The sequence below is a fragment of the Notamacropus eugenii genome, chromosome 1 (assembly GCF_028372415.1).
Source record: "Notamacropus eugenii isolate mMacEug1 chromosome 1, mMacEug1.pri_v2, whole genome shotgun sequence".
In the NCBI taxonomy this organism is placed as follows: domain Eukaryota; kingdom Metazoa; phylum Chordata; class Mammalia; order Diprotodontia; family Macropodidae; genus Notamacropus; species Notamacropus eugenii.
In genome coordinates, this window is record NC_092872.1 from 485,712,107 (window position 1) to 485,730,363 (window position 18,257).

The 18,257-nt window shown below is 41.8% G+C and overlaps 1 protein-coding gene across 1 annotated transcript; it reads right to left on the bottom strand.

Moving 5' to 3' along the window:
• Positions 1 to 478: 478 nt before the first annotated feature.
• MYMK (myomaker, myoblast fusion factor) lies at positions 479 to 18,257 on the bottom strand. The gene is made up of 5 exons (XM_072632866.1): positions 17,925 to 18,257; positions 15,249 to 15,363; positions 12,809 to 12,957; positions 5,053 to 5,169; positions 479 to 2,468 (listed from the first exon to the last, which is right to left on the bottom strand). The coding sequence occupies exons 1-5, from the start codon at positions 18,057 to 18,059 to the stop codon at positions 2,319 to 2,321; spliced, it is 666 nt and encodes a 221-aa protein (XP_072488967.1). The 5' UTR covers positions 18,060 to 18,257; the 3' UTR covers positions 479 to 2,318.

The window sequence follows — 18,257 nt, forward strand, 5'->3', positions numbered from 1 at the left end:
GACTCCTCTGTGATCACTAACCCTCTCTGGGACTCAATTTCCTTATCTGTAAAATGAGACAGTTGGACTAGATGACTTCTAAGGTCTCTTCTAGCTCTAGAACAATGATTCCAAATCCAGAGTTCTTTCGAATACTCCGTGCATTTAGCTTCTTTTCTGCCCTGAAAGCTTACCTTTTGGAGATATCACAAAGTAGTCACTAGTTCCAGGACAGTCTCCTCTCAAGAAGTCTTCCTAGTGTTCCTGGATCTTGAGTATTTTCTTGGTCTGGAGGTCAGAGGCTGTTACTGCCTGCAGAAATCCCTGAACATCAGCTTCCAGGCTGGAGGACACCTTTGGAAACCATCCACCCAATATCCCCATTCCCTCCCCTGGGGAGTCAGGGAATACTGGATCTTGGTCCCCTTAAGAAACACAGGGTAAGTTCTGGAATTTGAATTTTTTTACTTCTACCAGCATTTTTACTTGCTAGGTAATTGTTTTTATTTTTTCTTAATCTGGAGATTGTGAGAAATAAACTCTGATGGCCCACATGCTCTCTGTAATGTTTTCTGCCACACAGTTGGGATGGGGCTGTTGGGTAAAGGTTGGAGAGAGAGTGATAAAAGTACGTGTGTGTGTGTGTGTGTGTGTGTGTGTGTGTGTGTGTGTCTATGAGTGAGCTCAAGTGTATGTGGGGAAGCCAACCATATATAGGGAACTGTGAAAACTCTTCTCCTCCTTATCTTATAAAGGGCAGGGCCCAGGAAGATAAGAAGAGGTGTTTGCGATGGTCAATGAAAAGGCCCAAAGAAGTGGTGATGAGGTATGGATGAGTCTAAGCTAAGTTGAAACCTTCTAAGGCTGGAAAGATGGAGACTGAGTGCAGAGGTGGTTGCTGTCTATAAACTTGGGAAGGGCTGGGAGACATAGGACACTGACAATCATTGATTCCTAGTCCTATTGTCTTAAGGGAGGTGTGCTGAAGACCAGAACACAGGCTGTCCTGGGGGAAGGAAACAGTTTCTCAGGAGAGGGAATAGGCTTTAAAAATTTTTAAAGGAGATTTCAAAAGGGTTAGATTAGACAAATCCTTGTATAACAGAGTCCTAGGGGGGCAGCTGGGGGCAGGAGAGGGTTTGGAAATGTCTCCAAGTCTAGGAGGATTATGCCAAGCAAAGAGGTGATAGCTTTCCCAAATTACCTATGCTAGGCTTCCAGGCTAGTGGAATTTTGGAGTGGGGAAGAGGGAAATACTCTTAAACTGAAGGTCCTCTAATGCAGAAGTCATTCAGATATGGAGCCATGTTTGCTAAAAAGACGTAAGGGGTGCCTGACTGTGTAGCCCCAGTTACTTCCAAGAGAGAGAATTATTTGGAAGAACTCAGAGTCTTTTTAGTACTCACTGCCCATCCATTAAGAGAGCTATGGGAAAAGTTCTGGGCATGAGCAAAGGGAACAAGGACTGTAGCTTCCAAATGAGTTGGACCCCAGGAGGGTGCCCTTGGTGCCCAGACACTTTCGTCATTAAACCACCCACCTCAGTGGATCTGGGAAAGGGATACTTGTCAACCCTAGGCTGGACACTAGGTATGGTGAGTTGGCATTGGGCTCTTGCAATCTTGGGAAAGAGCCTATGGCCTCCAACAGAGTTAGAGTGAAATAAATAAAATCATTTTGCTCCTACATCAATTCAGTCTGGAATTTCTCTCCTAGAAGCTGGGAATTCAGAGCTCATGGAACTCAGCTACAGGAAAGGACAGGGGCCAAGGGGTGGGGTTTGGGGTCAGAAGGTGGCTGCTAGAATTGACCAACTTAGTATTCCAACAGTGGCACTCCCTATTCCATTGTCCTCCTCTCCTCCCAAAGGGCTCATTCAGACACCATGGGTGCAGAAATAGATATCTCATCAGGACCCATGGGAAAAGAGATGTCTAAATAGGAGAGATTACAGCTGACTTTGAAAAGGGAAAGGATTATAAGCAAGGATAGTTGGTAGACTCTTGTTTGACAGGAAAAGTCTTGTCTGCCTAGAATGATTTGGGTAAGATCTTTCACAAAGGCAGAGGGCTTTGATCGGCTCTGGAAAGCCAATTCTTAGCTACTATGATTTTTAAAGATGAAACTCTTAGAAGGAAAGGGGAAAAGCAACAGTTCTTCCCTGTGGTGCCTAGGACAGTGCTAGGCCTACATTGACATCTTAGATACTTGGCTTAACTTGACCTGAGAGAAGAAAAGAGTGAGGGAGCCAAGGGATTTGGTTCATATCTCTATAGGGGAACTTGGCCAAATAGAGATCTAGAGGGAGTGGGGGGAAGGGTCCAGTCAGTGGGGGAAAGTCAGATGCAAGCACAGCAGAGTGTAGAACAGTCCAATTTGGCAGGAGTGCCAGCATTCCCAGCTTTCTTGTTCACTTTGGGCAGCAGCAAGACAAAGGACATGGCTAGTGAACAGTGGTAGAAGCTGTGAACATAGGTGTGATCCCACTCCTTTGAAGACCAGGAAAGAAAGAGGGAGGGAAAGAGGGAAAGAGAGTCATTCAGTTGCCTCAGCTTTAGAAAACCCAATCTGTCATTTAAAGAATCCCTTAATTTGTCCCTATTTTTCCCATCTAGCCATCTTTTACCATTCATAATTTCCCACCTCCGCAGTTTTGCTCATGCATTCATGCTCCTTGGAACATTTTTCCTCATTGCCATCTTTCACTATCTTCCCGTGTTACAGCTTCCCCTATATGATAACTTCCCACTCTTCTGTCTGTATACTCTCTGTGTGACCTCTACCATTCTTGGATTTAGTTTCTTATCTTATAAAATATGGGCAACTAGGTGGCACTGTGGATAGAGTACCAGGCCTAGAGTCAGGAAGACTCTTCTTCCTGAGTTCAGCTCCATCTTCAGACACTTACTAGCTGTGTGATCCTGGGCAAGTCACCTAATCCTGTTTGTCCCAATTCCTCATCTGTAAAATGATCTGGAGAAGGAAATGGCAAACCACTCCAGTATCTCTCCCAAGAAAACCCCAAACTGGGTCATGAAGAGTTGGACACAACTGAATGACAATCTGTAAAATGAAGGAATTGACTGAATGACCTATTAATTCCATTCCAGTTCTAAATCTGTGATCTACTGATATTAAGACAACCTCCTCATCCTTCTGCCATTTCCCTTCTACAAAAATTGTATTATTTTAGTCGATAGTGATCCCTTCTTCTCTGAGTTTTATGTCATTAATCATATTCACTGTCTTCATGTTGAGCATTAATCACCCAGGGCCTTTATGACATTACAAGTAGTGCTTTTATGTTCTGTTGAATATCATATGTAACAACTCACTTTCTATTAATAGCCAATGATGATTAATTGCTATTAATTATCATTAATCTAGTACATCAAATGAAGCATAAAACAGAGCAGTGTAGTCTTGCTAAAAGTGTTGGCCACAGCCATGGTGGAGATCCAATACAAGGTCTGATTCAGAGGGGGTTTCTTAGAGATGAAGGTCTTCCAGGTGACCCTGTATGCACATGACAACGTGCTTAATGCATCAAGCCCTGCAACATTACAGAGTCTTCTGAATGACGTCCGTAACCACGCAAAAGAGTTTGACCTAATTATCCTTGTAGGAAAAAACAAATGGATGAACAATGTTTATTGTCCAGACTTTGTATCTTGGACAGACACTGCCAATGGAGAATGAATTGGTCCCAAAATTGAACAGGAGGAGGGGAGAACAGACTGAATTGTCTTTGAGAAATTATAAATACTTTTGGCAACTCTTCTCTTCTCTTTGAAACAAGTGCCCATGTTGCATAAGCAAGTCATGGAGTACTTCAGTCTTTGAAGAATTGAAATTGGGGATCAACCAAAGAATGTCAGAGAGGCACATGGCAATGTGAACAGGCTGAGATACAATACAGACAAGGAAATGTGCAGAGAAGTGATGAAAGAAGATATCATTGAAAAAAAGTGTGATTGAAAAGGAAGATAAGTTGGAGAGGAGATAACTAATAGATGAGTCATGAGTTCTGCTTATATGCTCAGGCAGGAGACCTTGAGAAAAGCATCCAGCATGTTGGTTGGTCTTTTGGTTAGGACATGAGCTAGAGCTGCCCGAGATGAGTGACCATGGATACAAGTGACTAGCATCATTGGAGGGAATGCTTATATTAGACCCATTTGTACAGAGAGGTTAACCTGATGGGCTAGGGAGGCAATGAAAGTGTTTTTTATCCTGATTTTATGGATGTGGAAACTGAAGATCAGAAAAGTCCATTTTAACACACACACACACACACACACACACACACTGTATCTATACCTGTATTTGTCTATCATTGATAATAAGTTAGGATGATAAATAAACAATGAGTTCAACTCAGAACTGTGTAGAAGGTGAGGATATAGGGTTGGATCATATTTGGAAAACTGTTCAGCACTTTCATTATTCCCTGCTGCAGAAACCTATTTCTTGAACTCCAGTATTCTCCCCATAATGCAAAGGGGCTGCAAAATTGTGAACCACTGTGATTTTAGAAATGTTCAAGCTATGGATCCTTCCAGGAGCAATGGAATGATGAATGCTAGGTGTAAGTGCTGCATCCCTTTAGTAACATTTTAAAGTGCTAGTAGCTTAAAACTGCACTAAGACTTTGGGGAGAGCTTGAATTAAAAGAAGGAGAGCATGATTGAATCATGAGCAGATCCAGAGCTGGAAGAGACTTTAGAAGCCTAGTCCAACACCTTCATTTTACAGAAGAGGAAACTGAACCCCAGCGTGGTTGAAGGGACTTGCCCCAAATCACACAGATAGTAAGGGGGAAGAGTGAGGAATCAAATGAGGGTGGCCTCTATTAAAGTAAGTGAACCCTCTATGGAGGAATTATGGAAAGCTATGGACCAAAATCTCATCGGATGAGAAGGCTTGGATGGGTTTGAAATCTCTACCACGAGAGGAAATATTCACCCCAGTGAAATCTCCATCCAAGTATATTAGACAAGCCCTGAAGACAAGAGCTGTGGCTCTCACCTGTCTGTATTCCCCTCACTGAAACCTTGCACAGAGGGGCCTTACCTCAAAAAAGAAACGCAGCATCAGGGCTAACGCTCCAAAACAGAAACCAGGGCCTATCTGTTGGGTGTACACACTCTTGTCCGGGTACAGACCCTTCTTCTCTTTCATCTTTTGCAGCTGGAGAGGAAACACAGAAGTCAGTGAAGAAGTTCTGGGTGGCCTGACTCAAAACTGATCCCTTCTGGGAAGCCTAGAATAAGGAGAGTCACTTTGCCAGACTCAACAAATACCACCTTGATGTTCCCCAAGGGGACAGCAGCCATCAGTTAAATAATAAACAAACCATTAGGTGAAAGAACAGACTTCTTTCAACTCTCTGACTCCAATCTTCTCACTCATTTGTTCTGTGTCCCCCTCCTATATTTAGATTAGGTAACAATAAATCACATGTATATAAAGTTTTCTAATTCGCAAAATGCTTTCTCTACAATTGTCCTGTGAAGTAAGTAGCACATGTATTATTATACCTATTTTACAGATGAGCAAACCGAGGCCCAGAAAGGTTAAGGGACTTGCCCAAAGTCACAGAGGTACCAAATTTTAGAGTTGAGATTCAGGCCCAGGTCTCCTGACTCCTAGTCCAATGTTTTTATTTCTAATGGCCCATTAAGGTTTCCAGAGCTCTTTCTTTCTGAGAGAGATAGAGCAGTTTCTTGTCCCTATTTAACAAATGAGGAAACTATGCCCAGTGTCAGTCATTTAATGTTTCTGTTTTTCCTTGCTGATACGCAAACATTAGTGTTAACTCTTCATGATCCCCAGCTTTTGGGTACTCTGAGGACAGTGGACTGAGTTTTCATTTGCTTCGTATCTCCTCATTGCTTCTAAGGGCAGGAGCTGCATACAGTGGAGACAACTCTTTCCTTAGACATAAATATGTCCATGGGCCAGTTGCTTGTTTATAAATTTGGGACCTGGGAGAGGTGGAAGCAAGTGGAATACTTCCTTATCTGGCTAAGTCAGCAAAACTTGGGTTCTGTCTGAACTTCCATTAAAAAAAAAACCTCTACCAGATGACACACCTTTTGTCATTTTCTGAGGAAGAGAGGTACAGTGCTTAGGGTCAGTGGACTTGATGCTTGAATGGACTCAGGTTTGAATCTTACTTCAGATTTACTAGTTGTTTGATCCTGGGCAGAGAGACTTTCTGGACCTTCCATTCCTGACCTGTAAAATGAGGATAATAAGAGTCCCTAGCTTGCAGGGTTGTTATCAAGATTAATAATAATGATGATTAATGTTTATATAGAGCTTACTATGTGCCGGGCACTGTGCTAAGCACTTTATAACTATTATCTCATTTGATCTTTGCAACAGTCCTGGGAGGTAGGTGCTATTATTATCCCCATTTTATGGATGAGAAAACTGAGGCAAACAGGTATTAAGTGACTTTCCCAGCATCACACAGCTAGTAAGTGTCTGAGCGTTTGAACTGAGGTTTATAAGGATTAAAATTCAGGATTAAAGGGAGATAACGTATATCATGCTTTGCAAACCTTAAAGTGCTATATGATTGTTAGCCGTTATTTTCATCCTCATCATCCTCATCCTCATCCTCATCATCATCGGGTATGGGATAAAGTATGTTAAGTGCCAGGCAGACCTTAAATTACCATATAAATATGAGAACTGTTTTAGTGCTATAAACTTTTTCTATTTGGATCGACAAATAGGGAACCCCAAAGGCAACGAAGAAGATGCAGACCTCCTGACAGCCTCCTGGGAGGCAGTCTTCTCTATGAGGCAATAGGTCAGAAGACAATTTGGAATTATTGGATGAAAGAATTGTAAAGTCACAATCACAGAAATCTAAAATCCTAGTCACAGAATTTTAGAACACTGGAACTTAGAATCTTGGGACAGGAAAGAAAATTCCAGAATCATCAGTTTTCAGTTCCTGCCTTCAGACAGGTGATTGTCTTAACCTCTAGGGTAGCTCTGGTCCCAGAGGGGGAGCAGAGTCACTGTCTTCAAGCACTTGGAGAGTTACTACTTAGAAAAGGAATTGGGCTGGTTCAGATAGGCTTCAGAGGGCAGGACTGGAGGAGCAGTAGGTGGAAGCAGAGGCACAAGCTTTGACTCCATCTAAGGAAAAGCTTATTAACAATTAAAGCTGTCCAAAAGTGGGCTGTCTGGGCTGATAGGGAGTTCCTCGTCTCTGGAGGACTTCGGGCTGGGGCGAGATCACTATTTGTCTGAGATATACTGAAGTAGGATTCTTGTTCTGATGCACTTTTGGCTAGACAACCTCTGGAGTTCCTTCCAAGCTGGAGATTTTGTGATCCTTTGGTTCATCTGAAAGCTTTCTATCTAGTGACTGGGTCTCCATAACTTCCTTTGGTTACTCATTGCAATGCCTTTTTTCTTTATGAGCAGATCCTGTTTTGGAGAACATACAATATTCCTACTAGAATATTCTTTCCATTTTCCCCATGGCCTTAGAGGCAAGTAGAAGAGTTTCACTTAAAACTCACCAGTCTTAGTTTATGCCTTCCTTTCCATCTAATATAAATTCACCTCCCCATCCCATCCCCTTTTTATGGAGCAATGGGGTTAAGTGATTTGTTCAGGGTCACACAGCTATTATCTGAGGCTGGACTTGAGTTCAGGTCCTTCTGACTCCATGGCAGATGCTACCTAGCTGCCCTCTCCCCTGGTTTTTAATAGACCAATATATCAAATCATCAGTGACACAACCATTCTCCAACATTTTTCTTTATGTGAACCAAGTTCTATGATTCTATACAATGCATATCCCTTTTTGTTCTATAATGATCTACTTAAAAGTTCTATTTAATGTAATTGATGACATAGGCTGTCTCTTATACTTGGACTATACTTTCTTCTCAACCCTGCCTCTTCAGGATCTTTCTCTCCTTTCAATATCCCTCTCAGGTAAGGTCTTCTTCATGAAATTCTTCCCTGGCCTTACTCTACCCCATCCCCTTAACCTCCCAGGAGACTGTAAGCTCCTTGAGAGCAGGTGTTTCATTTTCATCCTTACATCCCTAATGTCTAGCCCAGTGTCTTTGCACATGGTAAACACTTAATAAATGCTAGTTGAATTGTGTCTCCTGGCACCCCTCAAGTCACCCAGAAATCTTGTGCAATTGAATTGAGCAAAGGGCTTGGTTTATGCACTGCCTCTTCTCTCCACCCCTGCCCATCCTCCAATAAATAGATAGATGAGTGAGAAGTGAGATAGACTGAAGACAGCTCAAATTTCACTTCCTCTGGGAAGCCATCCCTGATCACTCCAGCCCACCCTGACTGCAGGAGGAATTCTAGGAGGACTTGCTGTCTATACCCTTCATTTAGCACTCTTCCTAGTTCTTCAGCCTTGAGCTGGGGGATCAGGAGGCTTGAGCTCTAGTCTTTGCTTTATAAACACTTCTCAGCATAATCTTGTAACAAGCCACTTACCCTCTGTGGGCCTTAGTGTCCTCATCTGCAAAAGGCAAAAGTTGCACCAGATGGGTTCTAAATTCCCTTCCGTCTCTGACATTCTGAGAGCTAGCTGACCTTTCTATGTATGATAATAACTTTTAGATAAATGCTTTAAAGTTTACAAAGCACTTTACATATATTTTCTCATTTGAGCCTTGCAACAACTCCGTGAGGTAGTATTATTAACTCCATTTTACAGATGAGAAAACCAAGGTTCAAAAAAGTTAAGTGATTTGCTCAGGATCACACTGTTAAGTGTCAGAGACAAGACTGGAACCTAAGCCTTCCTGATATTGAGTCTAGCATACCCCTCTCCTCATATTAGTCTTGTCCATCAAAGATGCTCTGGAGATATCTGTTGATAGATTGAAAGGTAGTTGGAAAAGTAAGAGAAGCAAGGAACTTGGGAGCTACCAGATTCATTCATTTACTTGCCCACTTAAGAAACATTTATTAAGCACTCAGTGGACAGTATTATACTCAACACTGTAATAGGTTCTGGTGGAGAGACAACATTTCGATAAGCTGATTCCTTTCCTCATGGGGTTATGGTTTAGTGAGCATAACCCACATAAAAATACTGTACAAGAGTATGAGGTAAGTATATAACAGGTGTAGAACCCAGTGTAATTATTATGTGAGGTCTGAAGGGCAAAGTCATGACCCAGAGGAGGGGTTTGAGAAGGCTTCATGTAGGTGATGACTTTTGAAAAGTACTCTAAAAGACATGTAGGAATTCAAAGGGGAAAAAAAATGGAAGGGAAGGTATCCCAGGCAGAGGTCACAATGTGAGCAGAGACACAGAGATAGAAAAAGACTAGGGTAAGAGGTACAGAAAGTCAGCTAGCTTGACTGAAGTGTGGAGTATATGGAGTAGAATGAGACATAAGAAGACTGCAAAGGCTGGGACCTGATATTAGATTGTGAAGGGTCTTGAATGTCAGAAAAGGAGTTTGAATTTTACTTAAGAGAAACCAAGGGAATCACTGAAGAATCCTGAGCAGAGTAAGAAAGATTGTTTTAGTCATGGTAATGCTGGTGCACTGGAGATGGAAAAAGGCTTAGAAGGAGGTTAGAAGGCAGTAGGTCAGGTGGATGGTACAGGCCAGGCCTATACCAGGAAGGTGGCTGTGAGAACAAAGGAGAGGAGACAGAAGTGACAGATGTGCCAAAATAGGCCTTGGAATGGACAGACCTTGGTAATGCTGGATATGGGAAATGAGGGACAGAGAAGGTCAATGATAACCCCAAGGTTACCGTAAGCATAGGACAGTGGGCCTACTGACAGAAATCGTCAAGTTAGAAGGATAAGCAGGTTGAGGGGAACAGATAGTTAGCTGTGTCCTCCATGTTGATTTAGAGATGCAGGCAGAGTCAAAGGGCAGCATGATGAAATAAAGGTGAAACAAACAAATAAAATAAAATAAAATAAAGCATGGTGAAATAAACAATGAGCTAACTAAGAAAGACAGAGATCTAGGGCATGGCTAGGACATGGTCCAGTGGTATGAGCATCAGACTACCCACATGAAAGCCATTAGGTCTTCCTCTGTGAGACAAGGGGATTTGACCTCTAAGGCCCTGCACACTTAGATCTAGGATCTATTCACTCTAGATCTATGATCCTATGAGTTCCTAGGCTCAACGTAACTCTCCAATTCCTTTATTTTTAGTCTCAATTCCCCTAGGTGGTGTCCATGCTGCAGGCTGTTCCTTCACCCTCTGAGAGGGGGAGAGAAGGAAGCAGAAAAGCTTTTATTTGCAATGGACCTTAGAGTTAATAATAATAATATCAGATATTTATATAGCATTTTAAGGTTTACAAAATATTTTATGTACATTATTTCATTTGATTTTCAAAATTACTTTTTGAAATAAGTGATACTATTACCATCCCCATTTTACAGATGAAACAACTCAGGCTGAGAAAGGTTGTCTCAGTCCTCTGGTTAGTAAGTGTCAGGGGCAAAATTTCAACCCAGGTACTTCTAAGTCTAAACCCAGTCCACTTTCCATTACTCCATACTGTCCCTCAGTAATTGCCCCCTAACCTATGCCTGCGGTGCTTGCTGGTCCCAAGCCTCTAGCAACTGGGGGAATGGCTTTTAGAGAATACTTAAACCCTGAGGGTCTGGTGTACTTACTCTAGAAACCAACTCCCCCCCATATTCCCCAGCCAGCCTTAGATTGAATTCCCTCCTACATGGGCTAGAAGGAGCTATTTAAATTAGGAATGTGGCCAACTTGCTTTGGCCTTCCCCCAAAGGGAACAACTAGGTGGTGCAGTGGATAGAGCACTGGGTCTGGAGCTGGAGTCAGGAAGAATTCACTAACCTGACTCTTAGTAGCTGTATGCCCTTGGCCATGCCTCAATTTTCTCAATAGTGAAATGGGGATAAAAGCACCACCTCACAAGGTTGCTATGATGCTCAAATGACATAATATTTTTAAAGCACTTAGCATGGCACATAGTAGGTACCTAGCCAATGCTTCTTCCTTTCTCTCCCTCCCTGCCCCTCTTTATTCCTGTTGCTGAGTTCCCTCGCCCAGGGAGAGAAAGTCTGTGTGGTATTCCACTCAGGCTTTAATGAGTAAATACTGTTCTACCTAATTATAATTCAGAAGCAGATTCATACCAAGCCTCTCTGAGGATAATTACCCAATGTCTAGTTGGGGGAGTGAGGAGGGAAATCCACTCGGACTGAATCAGGAGAGAATTATCCCATTTCCGGCTTGGGGTGAGCTGTTTTTATCATAAACAGAGACTTGGAATTCAGTGATTATCTCTGGAAGCCAGCATTGTTTATGCATTCCAGAATGTTAATTAATAAGGCATGCTATTGCATCACCCCAACAAGTCTCTCCTCCCCAAGGCAGGAAACTTAGAGGCACTGTCTTGGGTCACCCCAAGTAATATCAATTCAAATCGCTAAACTAGATCAAGAAAGAATAGCCTCTTCCCCAATCCTCCTCCTCTGGGAGAGTATTCAAAAAAGTTAAGATGCTGGAATTCAAGGTCTGGCTTTGCCACTGTATAGCTGTGTGGTTTTCTGCAAGTAGTTTCGTGTCTCTGTGCCTCATTGTCCAAATAGGGAAAAGAAATCCTGACCCCTTTATGCATGGTCTATAGAGATAAAGTAGATGAATTTATTTTTGAACATCCACCACCTACACTTCATTCCCCTACCCCAAATCCTTGATTTGAGCTGTCTCTGGTGTTCATGGTCCAGCCTTCTGACTTACTATACCCCAGTCCTCTTCTCAATACCCTGAGCTCAAGCTTCCCCTTAGAAAGCCTTGTAAGAAGGACTTATTCTTCAAGATACCACCACACCTCTGAGTCAGGGGCTTAAGGTAGGAAGTAGACTCCGAAATAGCAATGAAATCATTGGACTTAGAGAAGTTATAAGTGCAACACCAGACACAGCTATAGCTAGCATCAAGTCAAGAAAAAAGTTAATCAGCATTGAAAACCAGAGCCACAGGTCAAAGGAATCTTAGGACATTGTTGCTGAAAGGGACCTTGGAATGAACAAAGAAAGCCAGAGTTGGAAGGGACCTTCGAACACTCAATATCAGAACTGGAAGAGACTTTAAAACACAGAATGTCAGAGTTGGAAGAGACCTTGAAACACAGGATGTCAGAGCTGGAAGAGATTTTAGAACACAGAATGTCAGAGTTGGAAGGGATCTTAGACACTTTCAACTCCCATTTCAGAAAGGAGGAAACTGAGGGCCTGAGGTTAAGAGACTCCCCAAAGTCAGACTGTTCATGAATAAGACTCCAGACTACAATAGCCTATGCTTTCTTCCACAGCTACCTCTCAGGAAGACCCAGTTATTAGGATTTCTCAGAACAAGAAGGCAATTCAGAAAAACTGAGATAAAACTAGCTGGAATCTCAGTTCTCTGTCTGGTAAGGAAACTCAGACAATCACCTGGGAGACCCAGATGTAGGTCAGCATGCTGCTTTGTCCTTAACAGGTGAGGGCCTACAACTGGCCTCCAAAAGCCTGACACTTTCCCAATTAGCTGCTCCCTCTGTCAGTACTTCAAAATGCCTGGAGTGATGGAAAAAACATAGACTCAATTACACAAAATGTCAGAATGGGAAGGAACCTCAGAAATCATCTGCTCCGATCTCCTCATTTTATAGGTGGGGAAACTGAAGTCATGAGAAGGGCAGGCTCAAGGTCACAGAACTAGACAAAAATAGTTATAATGATAATAGCTAGCATTTACATAGCACTTTAGGGTATGCAAGGTGTTTTACAAATATTATCTCATTTTATCATTTTTGATCACTCACCCACTTTGCTGTAATGATGAGGACAGCTGTGCCAATAGGCCCTGAGTACACTCCATAGCCCCATCGGTCTTGGTAGATCCTCACAGCAATGGTCAACACGCCAAACATCACAAAGGTCGACCTTTTTGGTTCATCAAATTCTGCCAGTGCTGGAAAGGGAGGGAAGGAGACAGAAATCAAAGTTTAGAGTTCACTTGAACTCAAAGGAGACTTCTAATTTTATCATTGCCATCTTAAGAAGGCATTTCTTTGAGGAATCAAAATCAGGTCTGGAAGATACTTTAGAACACAGAAAGTTAGAGTTGGAAGGGATCTTAGAATATGGTATGTTATAACTAGAAGGGACCTTAGGATATAAAATATGAGAGCTGGAAGAGATTTTAGAACATAGAAAGTCAGAGCTAGAAAAGACCTTGGAACATATGATATTAGAGATGGAAAGAACCTTAGAATATAGAAAGAAGATTGGACTTAGATGGTACCTTAGGACACAGCATGTTAGGAGCTAGACAGGTCTTTAGAGCATGGAATGTCAGAGCTGGAAGGGACCTTATAATAGATGTAGAGGAAGGACCCATAGACATTTATTTATTATCTATCTGTCTGTCTGTCTATTTCTGTCTGTCTCTGTCTATATTTATCTGTATCTATCTGTCTATATCTATTTATCTATCCATCTGTTCATGTTTATTATATAAGACCCACTTATTTTATGGAGGTGCTGAGGCCTATGAAGCAGAGACTTGACCAGAGTTAGTAGCAGCAAAGACAGAACTAGAGTGTTTTGCACTCATGTCTTCTTTATGTCACAGTTATTTATTCACTTGTCCTTCCTCCCCTTGTGTTTCTTGATGGTAGAATCTGTATGGTATCTTTGTATCCCCATGTCCAGGACAGAGCTTTGTGTATAGTAGACACTAAATAAGTATTGGTTAAATTGAACGCTTGACTTGGATTTCAGTCTCCTAACTCCCAGGGCTAGTCCTCTTTCCATGTTAGTAACCTGATTGGGGTCTTAATTACTGCAGCAATGAATATGTCAAGGAGGTGTTTCCTGATTACTTGTTCTGAATTAACATCTCACCAAGCACCTGGTTATGACTTTCTTAAATGTCTGATTTTTAGGATACATACACACAGGTATATCTATATGTCTAAATACATATTCATATACATATATATAATATATTCATACATGTGTTCATATCTCTGTCTCACCTACATATCAATTAGCACAATGCCTGGCACATACTAAGTTTCTAATAAATGCTCTTTCTAATACATGCATACATATATGTACATACACACATATATATGCGAGTTGATCTACTATATTGAATAGTGAACTGGATTCATCTTGGACTTAGGAAGACCTGAGTTCAAGTCTAGCCTTTGACATATACTAGTTACGTGACTCTGGATGACTCACTTAATCTCTCACTGTCCCAGGCAACTCTTTAAAACTCTAAACTGTGGAACAGTTACAGATCTGCATTAGTGGAGAGAGTGTCCTGAAAACAAATAAAATAATTTAATTAAAAAAAGAAGTATATCTTTGAAGAAAATCCATTCATTATTAATCAGTTCACATATCAACTTGAATGAGGCTAACAAAATTCTTTAGGGACTTGCTTTAATGAAGCAGTAGGAACAGATAGTTCTTTTTTGAAAATAATATTTTATTTTTCCTCAAGTACATGTAAAGACAATTTTTAACATCTGTGGGTTTTTTTAAAAATAAGTTTTGAGTTCCAATGAATAGATATTTCTGAAGAGCTTGAAAACAGTGTTAGCTAGGCTGTTAGGTGGTACAGTGGGTAGAGAACTATATCTAAGGAAATAAAGAAGATCTGACTCCAAGTCTAGCATCAGAAACTTAACTAGTTTTGTTCCCCTGGGCAAGTCATTTAACCTCTGGTTCTTCCAGTTTCCTTATCTATAAAATGGGGATAATAATAGGACTTACCTCCCAGGATCCTTGTGAGGTTCAAATGACAAACTTGATTTATAGCTATTGTTAAATTATTATACTATATAGTATATAAATTATTATTATACTATTAAATGTCAGTTATTATTATTTTAAAGAAGGAATGAAACAATATCTTTGCAATGGAAAGAGGGAACTGAAGGGATGAAAATGCTTAAACATGGGGAAAAAGGATGAAGTACATATAACCTTTTCCTCTTCCTCTGTCAGTGAAATGGATTTTTCTAAAGTGCTTTAAAACTAATTTTCTACTATGGGTTAAACATTGTCTTTGCAATGGAAGTGGGAATGGAAGGCAGGGAAGGCATGCATAAAATCAAGAAAAGAGGATGTCATGCAACCTTCCATGTTCCCTTTAAATCAGTAGGCTGACTTGCTCAGGAGTGGGTAGGCAGATTTATGGATGGGGTCCTTGTCGGCAGAACTGGGATAAAAGAGGCTGGCACTCACCCATTAATGACACCCACATGCTCAGTGCTGTCCCATAGATGCTGAAATACTCCAGTATGTCGTAGCGCATGAAACATAGCACTGATAAGCCTGGCCCATTACATGCATGGTATATCTAGCAGAAAACATAGAAAAAACACATTACACAAAGGACTGACTGGTAGTGACTTGGGATGAGACAACCTTCCCAGAATTGGTTTAGTCCATTCTTAGGAGTCCAGTGAGCAGATGGAAGGAACGTATTTTTGGTCAGGGTTTGCCTAAAATAATAATAAATAATCCCTTACTCATTCACAACACTTGATAAAACTAACAAAGACAAAGAGCTGTCCCTTCTATCAGATTCTTACAACAGCCCTGTAAAGGATGCCAGGCAGGGATTGCTCTCTCTATTTTACAGGTGAGAAAAATAAGGCAAAGAAAGGAGAGAAGGAAGACAGAGATGGAGCAAGGGTGGGGAGTCTGTGGCCTCAACATGTGGCCTTTGAGGTCCTTGGGTGCGGCCTTTGGACTGAATCCAAGTTTTGCAGAACAAATTCTTTTATTAAGGAGATCTGTTCTGTGAAGTTCGGATTCAATCAAAGGGCTGCACTTGAGGACCTAGAGGGCCACATGTGGTCTTGAGGCCACAGGTTCCCCACTCCTGGGATAGAGACTGAACCTGTGTTTTCACTGATGTAAGTAAATCCCACATATGGAATGCCCCTTTACCCATGCAGGTTGACTCCTTTTTTGCAGCCTATAGTCTTAGTTACCTAGAGCGCTGGGAAAATAAGTTACTCGGCCAGGATCACATAGCCATAAGGCATCAGGAGAGACAAAGAAGAAAAAACAGCAAGAGAAAGAAGGAAAAGAAGAAAGGAGAAAGAGAGGAAAAGAAAGAAAAACCAGTAAATCAATCTATTGAGCAAACCTACTGGTAATGGAGGCCTGGAGTTTTGGAAAAAAAGTGAGATGATCATGTGCATTAATGCCAAAACACTCTTGTTCAAGGAGGACAGTTGCTTCTTCTGCTCTGCAGATTGAGGTGTCAGGGAGAGGACGACAATGCCGACCACAACAGCAGCTGCTGGGTCCAGACCCCTTCCCTTCCCCTCCTCCCTCGATGACTTTGAGCCCAGGCTCTGTAAAGGAGCAGGGTGGGGAATCAGCTGTCCCCAGACTGCCTTCACCTTCACTAGGCTGTGCTTTATCTCCCAGGGTTGACTATGAACAGGAGGGAGCTGGCAGTTGGATGGAATGAGTCCTCACTCACTAATCAGAAGATCTAGATCTGAGTCCCAGTTTTTCCCCTGACAGTTTGCTTCCAAACAAAATGAGGCCCAGGACTGAATTTCTTCATCTGTCAAAGATAGGCACGAGAATCACTTGCCTTATCAATCTCCTGGAAAGTTTGTAAAGAGCCAGTAGATGTGTTAGTTACAACACCATCCATGCAAAGTTAAAGGATGAGGGTCATGGCTCCCTGTTTAAAAACACTCTCTGAAACAGATTCGTGACCTCAGGTCTGCAGAATTGATGCTAAAAAATTCAATAACTTCATGTCACTGTAGTTTTTGTAAACCTATATATTTTATTTTATACTTTTAAAAAAATTCTGAGAAAAGTTGCGCAGCTCTCTCCAGTCTGTCAAAGGGGCCAATAACACAAAAAAAGGTTAAGAAATCCTGCTAAAAGCACTCAGGCCCAGACTCAGATCATCGACATGAAAATCAGAGGACCACCCCTAAATCCTTAGGTCTAAAGAAGGGAAACAAAAAGTTGAAGGTCAGAAATTCCAGGAGAACTTGGCCCTGAAAGGAATTGTTAGGTAGTGACCCATAAAATAAAATTGTGTATACAGATAGATTCGCACATAAATTCATTGCACCTACCTGGATTCAGGTACACACATGTGCAATGCACATATATGTGCATCAATGGGAATATAGTAATATATGCAAGTATGTACACACGTGTATCTATATGTAGGTAGGCATGTATATGTACATATATGCGCAGACACACATGTACAATATACATGATGCACATATACATACACACAGGTGTGTGCGTGTGTGTGTGTGTGTGCACATGGTTCGTGTCCCTGCTGGTTTAATCTGAGTGGAATCTTTCCCTCTCCAATATGAATATCCCATGGGAAGTTTGCTTGTCACTGAAGGACAGGTTTGATGGTAGATGAGTGAGAAAAAAAAAAGATGATTCAAAGACCTTTTACAAATCATGGGAAGGTCCTCATAAGAGAAATGGAAAGACTGACAGAGAGGTAGAGGGACCTAAATGTACAAGAGAAAAAGAACTCTGGACAGAAGGAAGGAAACTGAAAGATAACATTGAATGGAGAGAGTGAGAGAGAGAGAGTCCCCTCCCTCCCTCCCTCCCCCCACACACTGAAAAGGAAATTTTAGACACAGAATATGAGAGATGGAAGCTATGAGGAATTACCTAAACTAACCACCTCATTTGACAGAGGAGAAATACAAGGGGCATGATTTGCTCAAGGTCACACAGTGAGTTAGTGGCAGAACTGGGACCAGAACTCAGATCTTCTAATTCCCAGGTTCAGGAGTCTTTCTATTCAATCACATACTGCCTCCAAATGATATATCCTTATTATCTGCCAGCCAGGTACTCCAAGGTGGGAAAAACAATAGGAAAGAGAATTCCAATCCTTACCGCTGTGAAGAACATGGTGAAGAGGTAGACCATGGCTTCCATGTGGAACCTTCTCTTGGCAGCGATGCTGATGGTGGGGAGGAAGGCAAGACTGCTGATTGTGGGGAGAAGCAACTTGGTAACAAGGGTCCCCATGGTTCTCCACCAGTGGACAATGTTCAATTCAGTCAAAACCCTCTCTTCTACCCCCTAAAAGGTTCAGGAAAGGGAGCAAGAAGAGAAAGAGAGAGGCCAAAAGGGACAGCCGAAGGCTCTCAATCAGCCTGATCCCTGAGAGAGCTGGGCTCACAGCTGTGACCAAAGACCACACATTCCCAAGTGTAAACGTCCAGG

What these genes read in the sequence shown, in the direction of transcription:
- MYMK (XM_072632866.1), bottom strand. Translation starts at nt 18,059, where the DNA reads ATGGGGACCCTTGTTACCAAGTTGCTTCTCCCCACAATCAGCAGTCTT. An exon ending in TCACCATGTTCTTCACAGCG is followed by an intron (nt 15,364 to 17,924) that starts GTAAGGATTGGA and finishes GTTTTCTGCTAG; the next exon opens with ATATACCATGCATGTAATGG. An exon ending in TCATCATTACAGCAAAGTGG is followed by an intron (nt 5,170 to 12,808) that starts GTGAGTGATCAA and finishes TTTCCTCTCCAG; the next exon opens with CTGCAAAAGATGAAAGAGAA.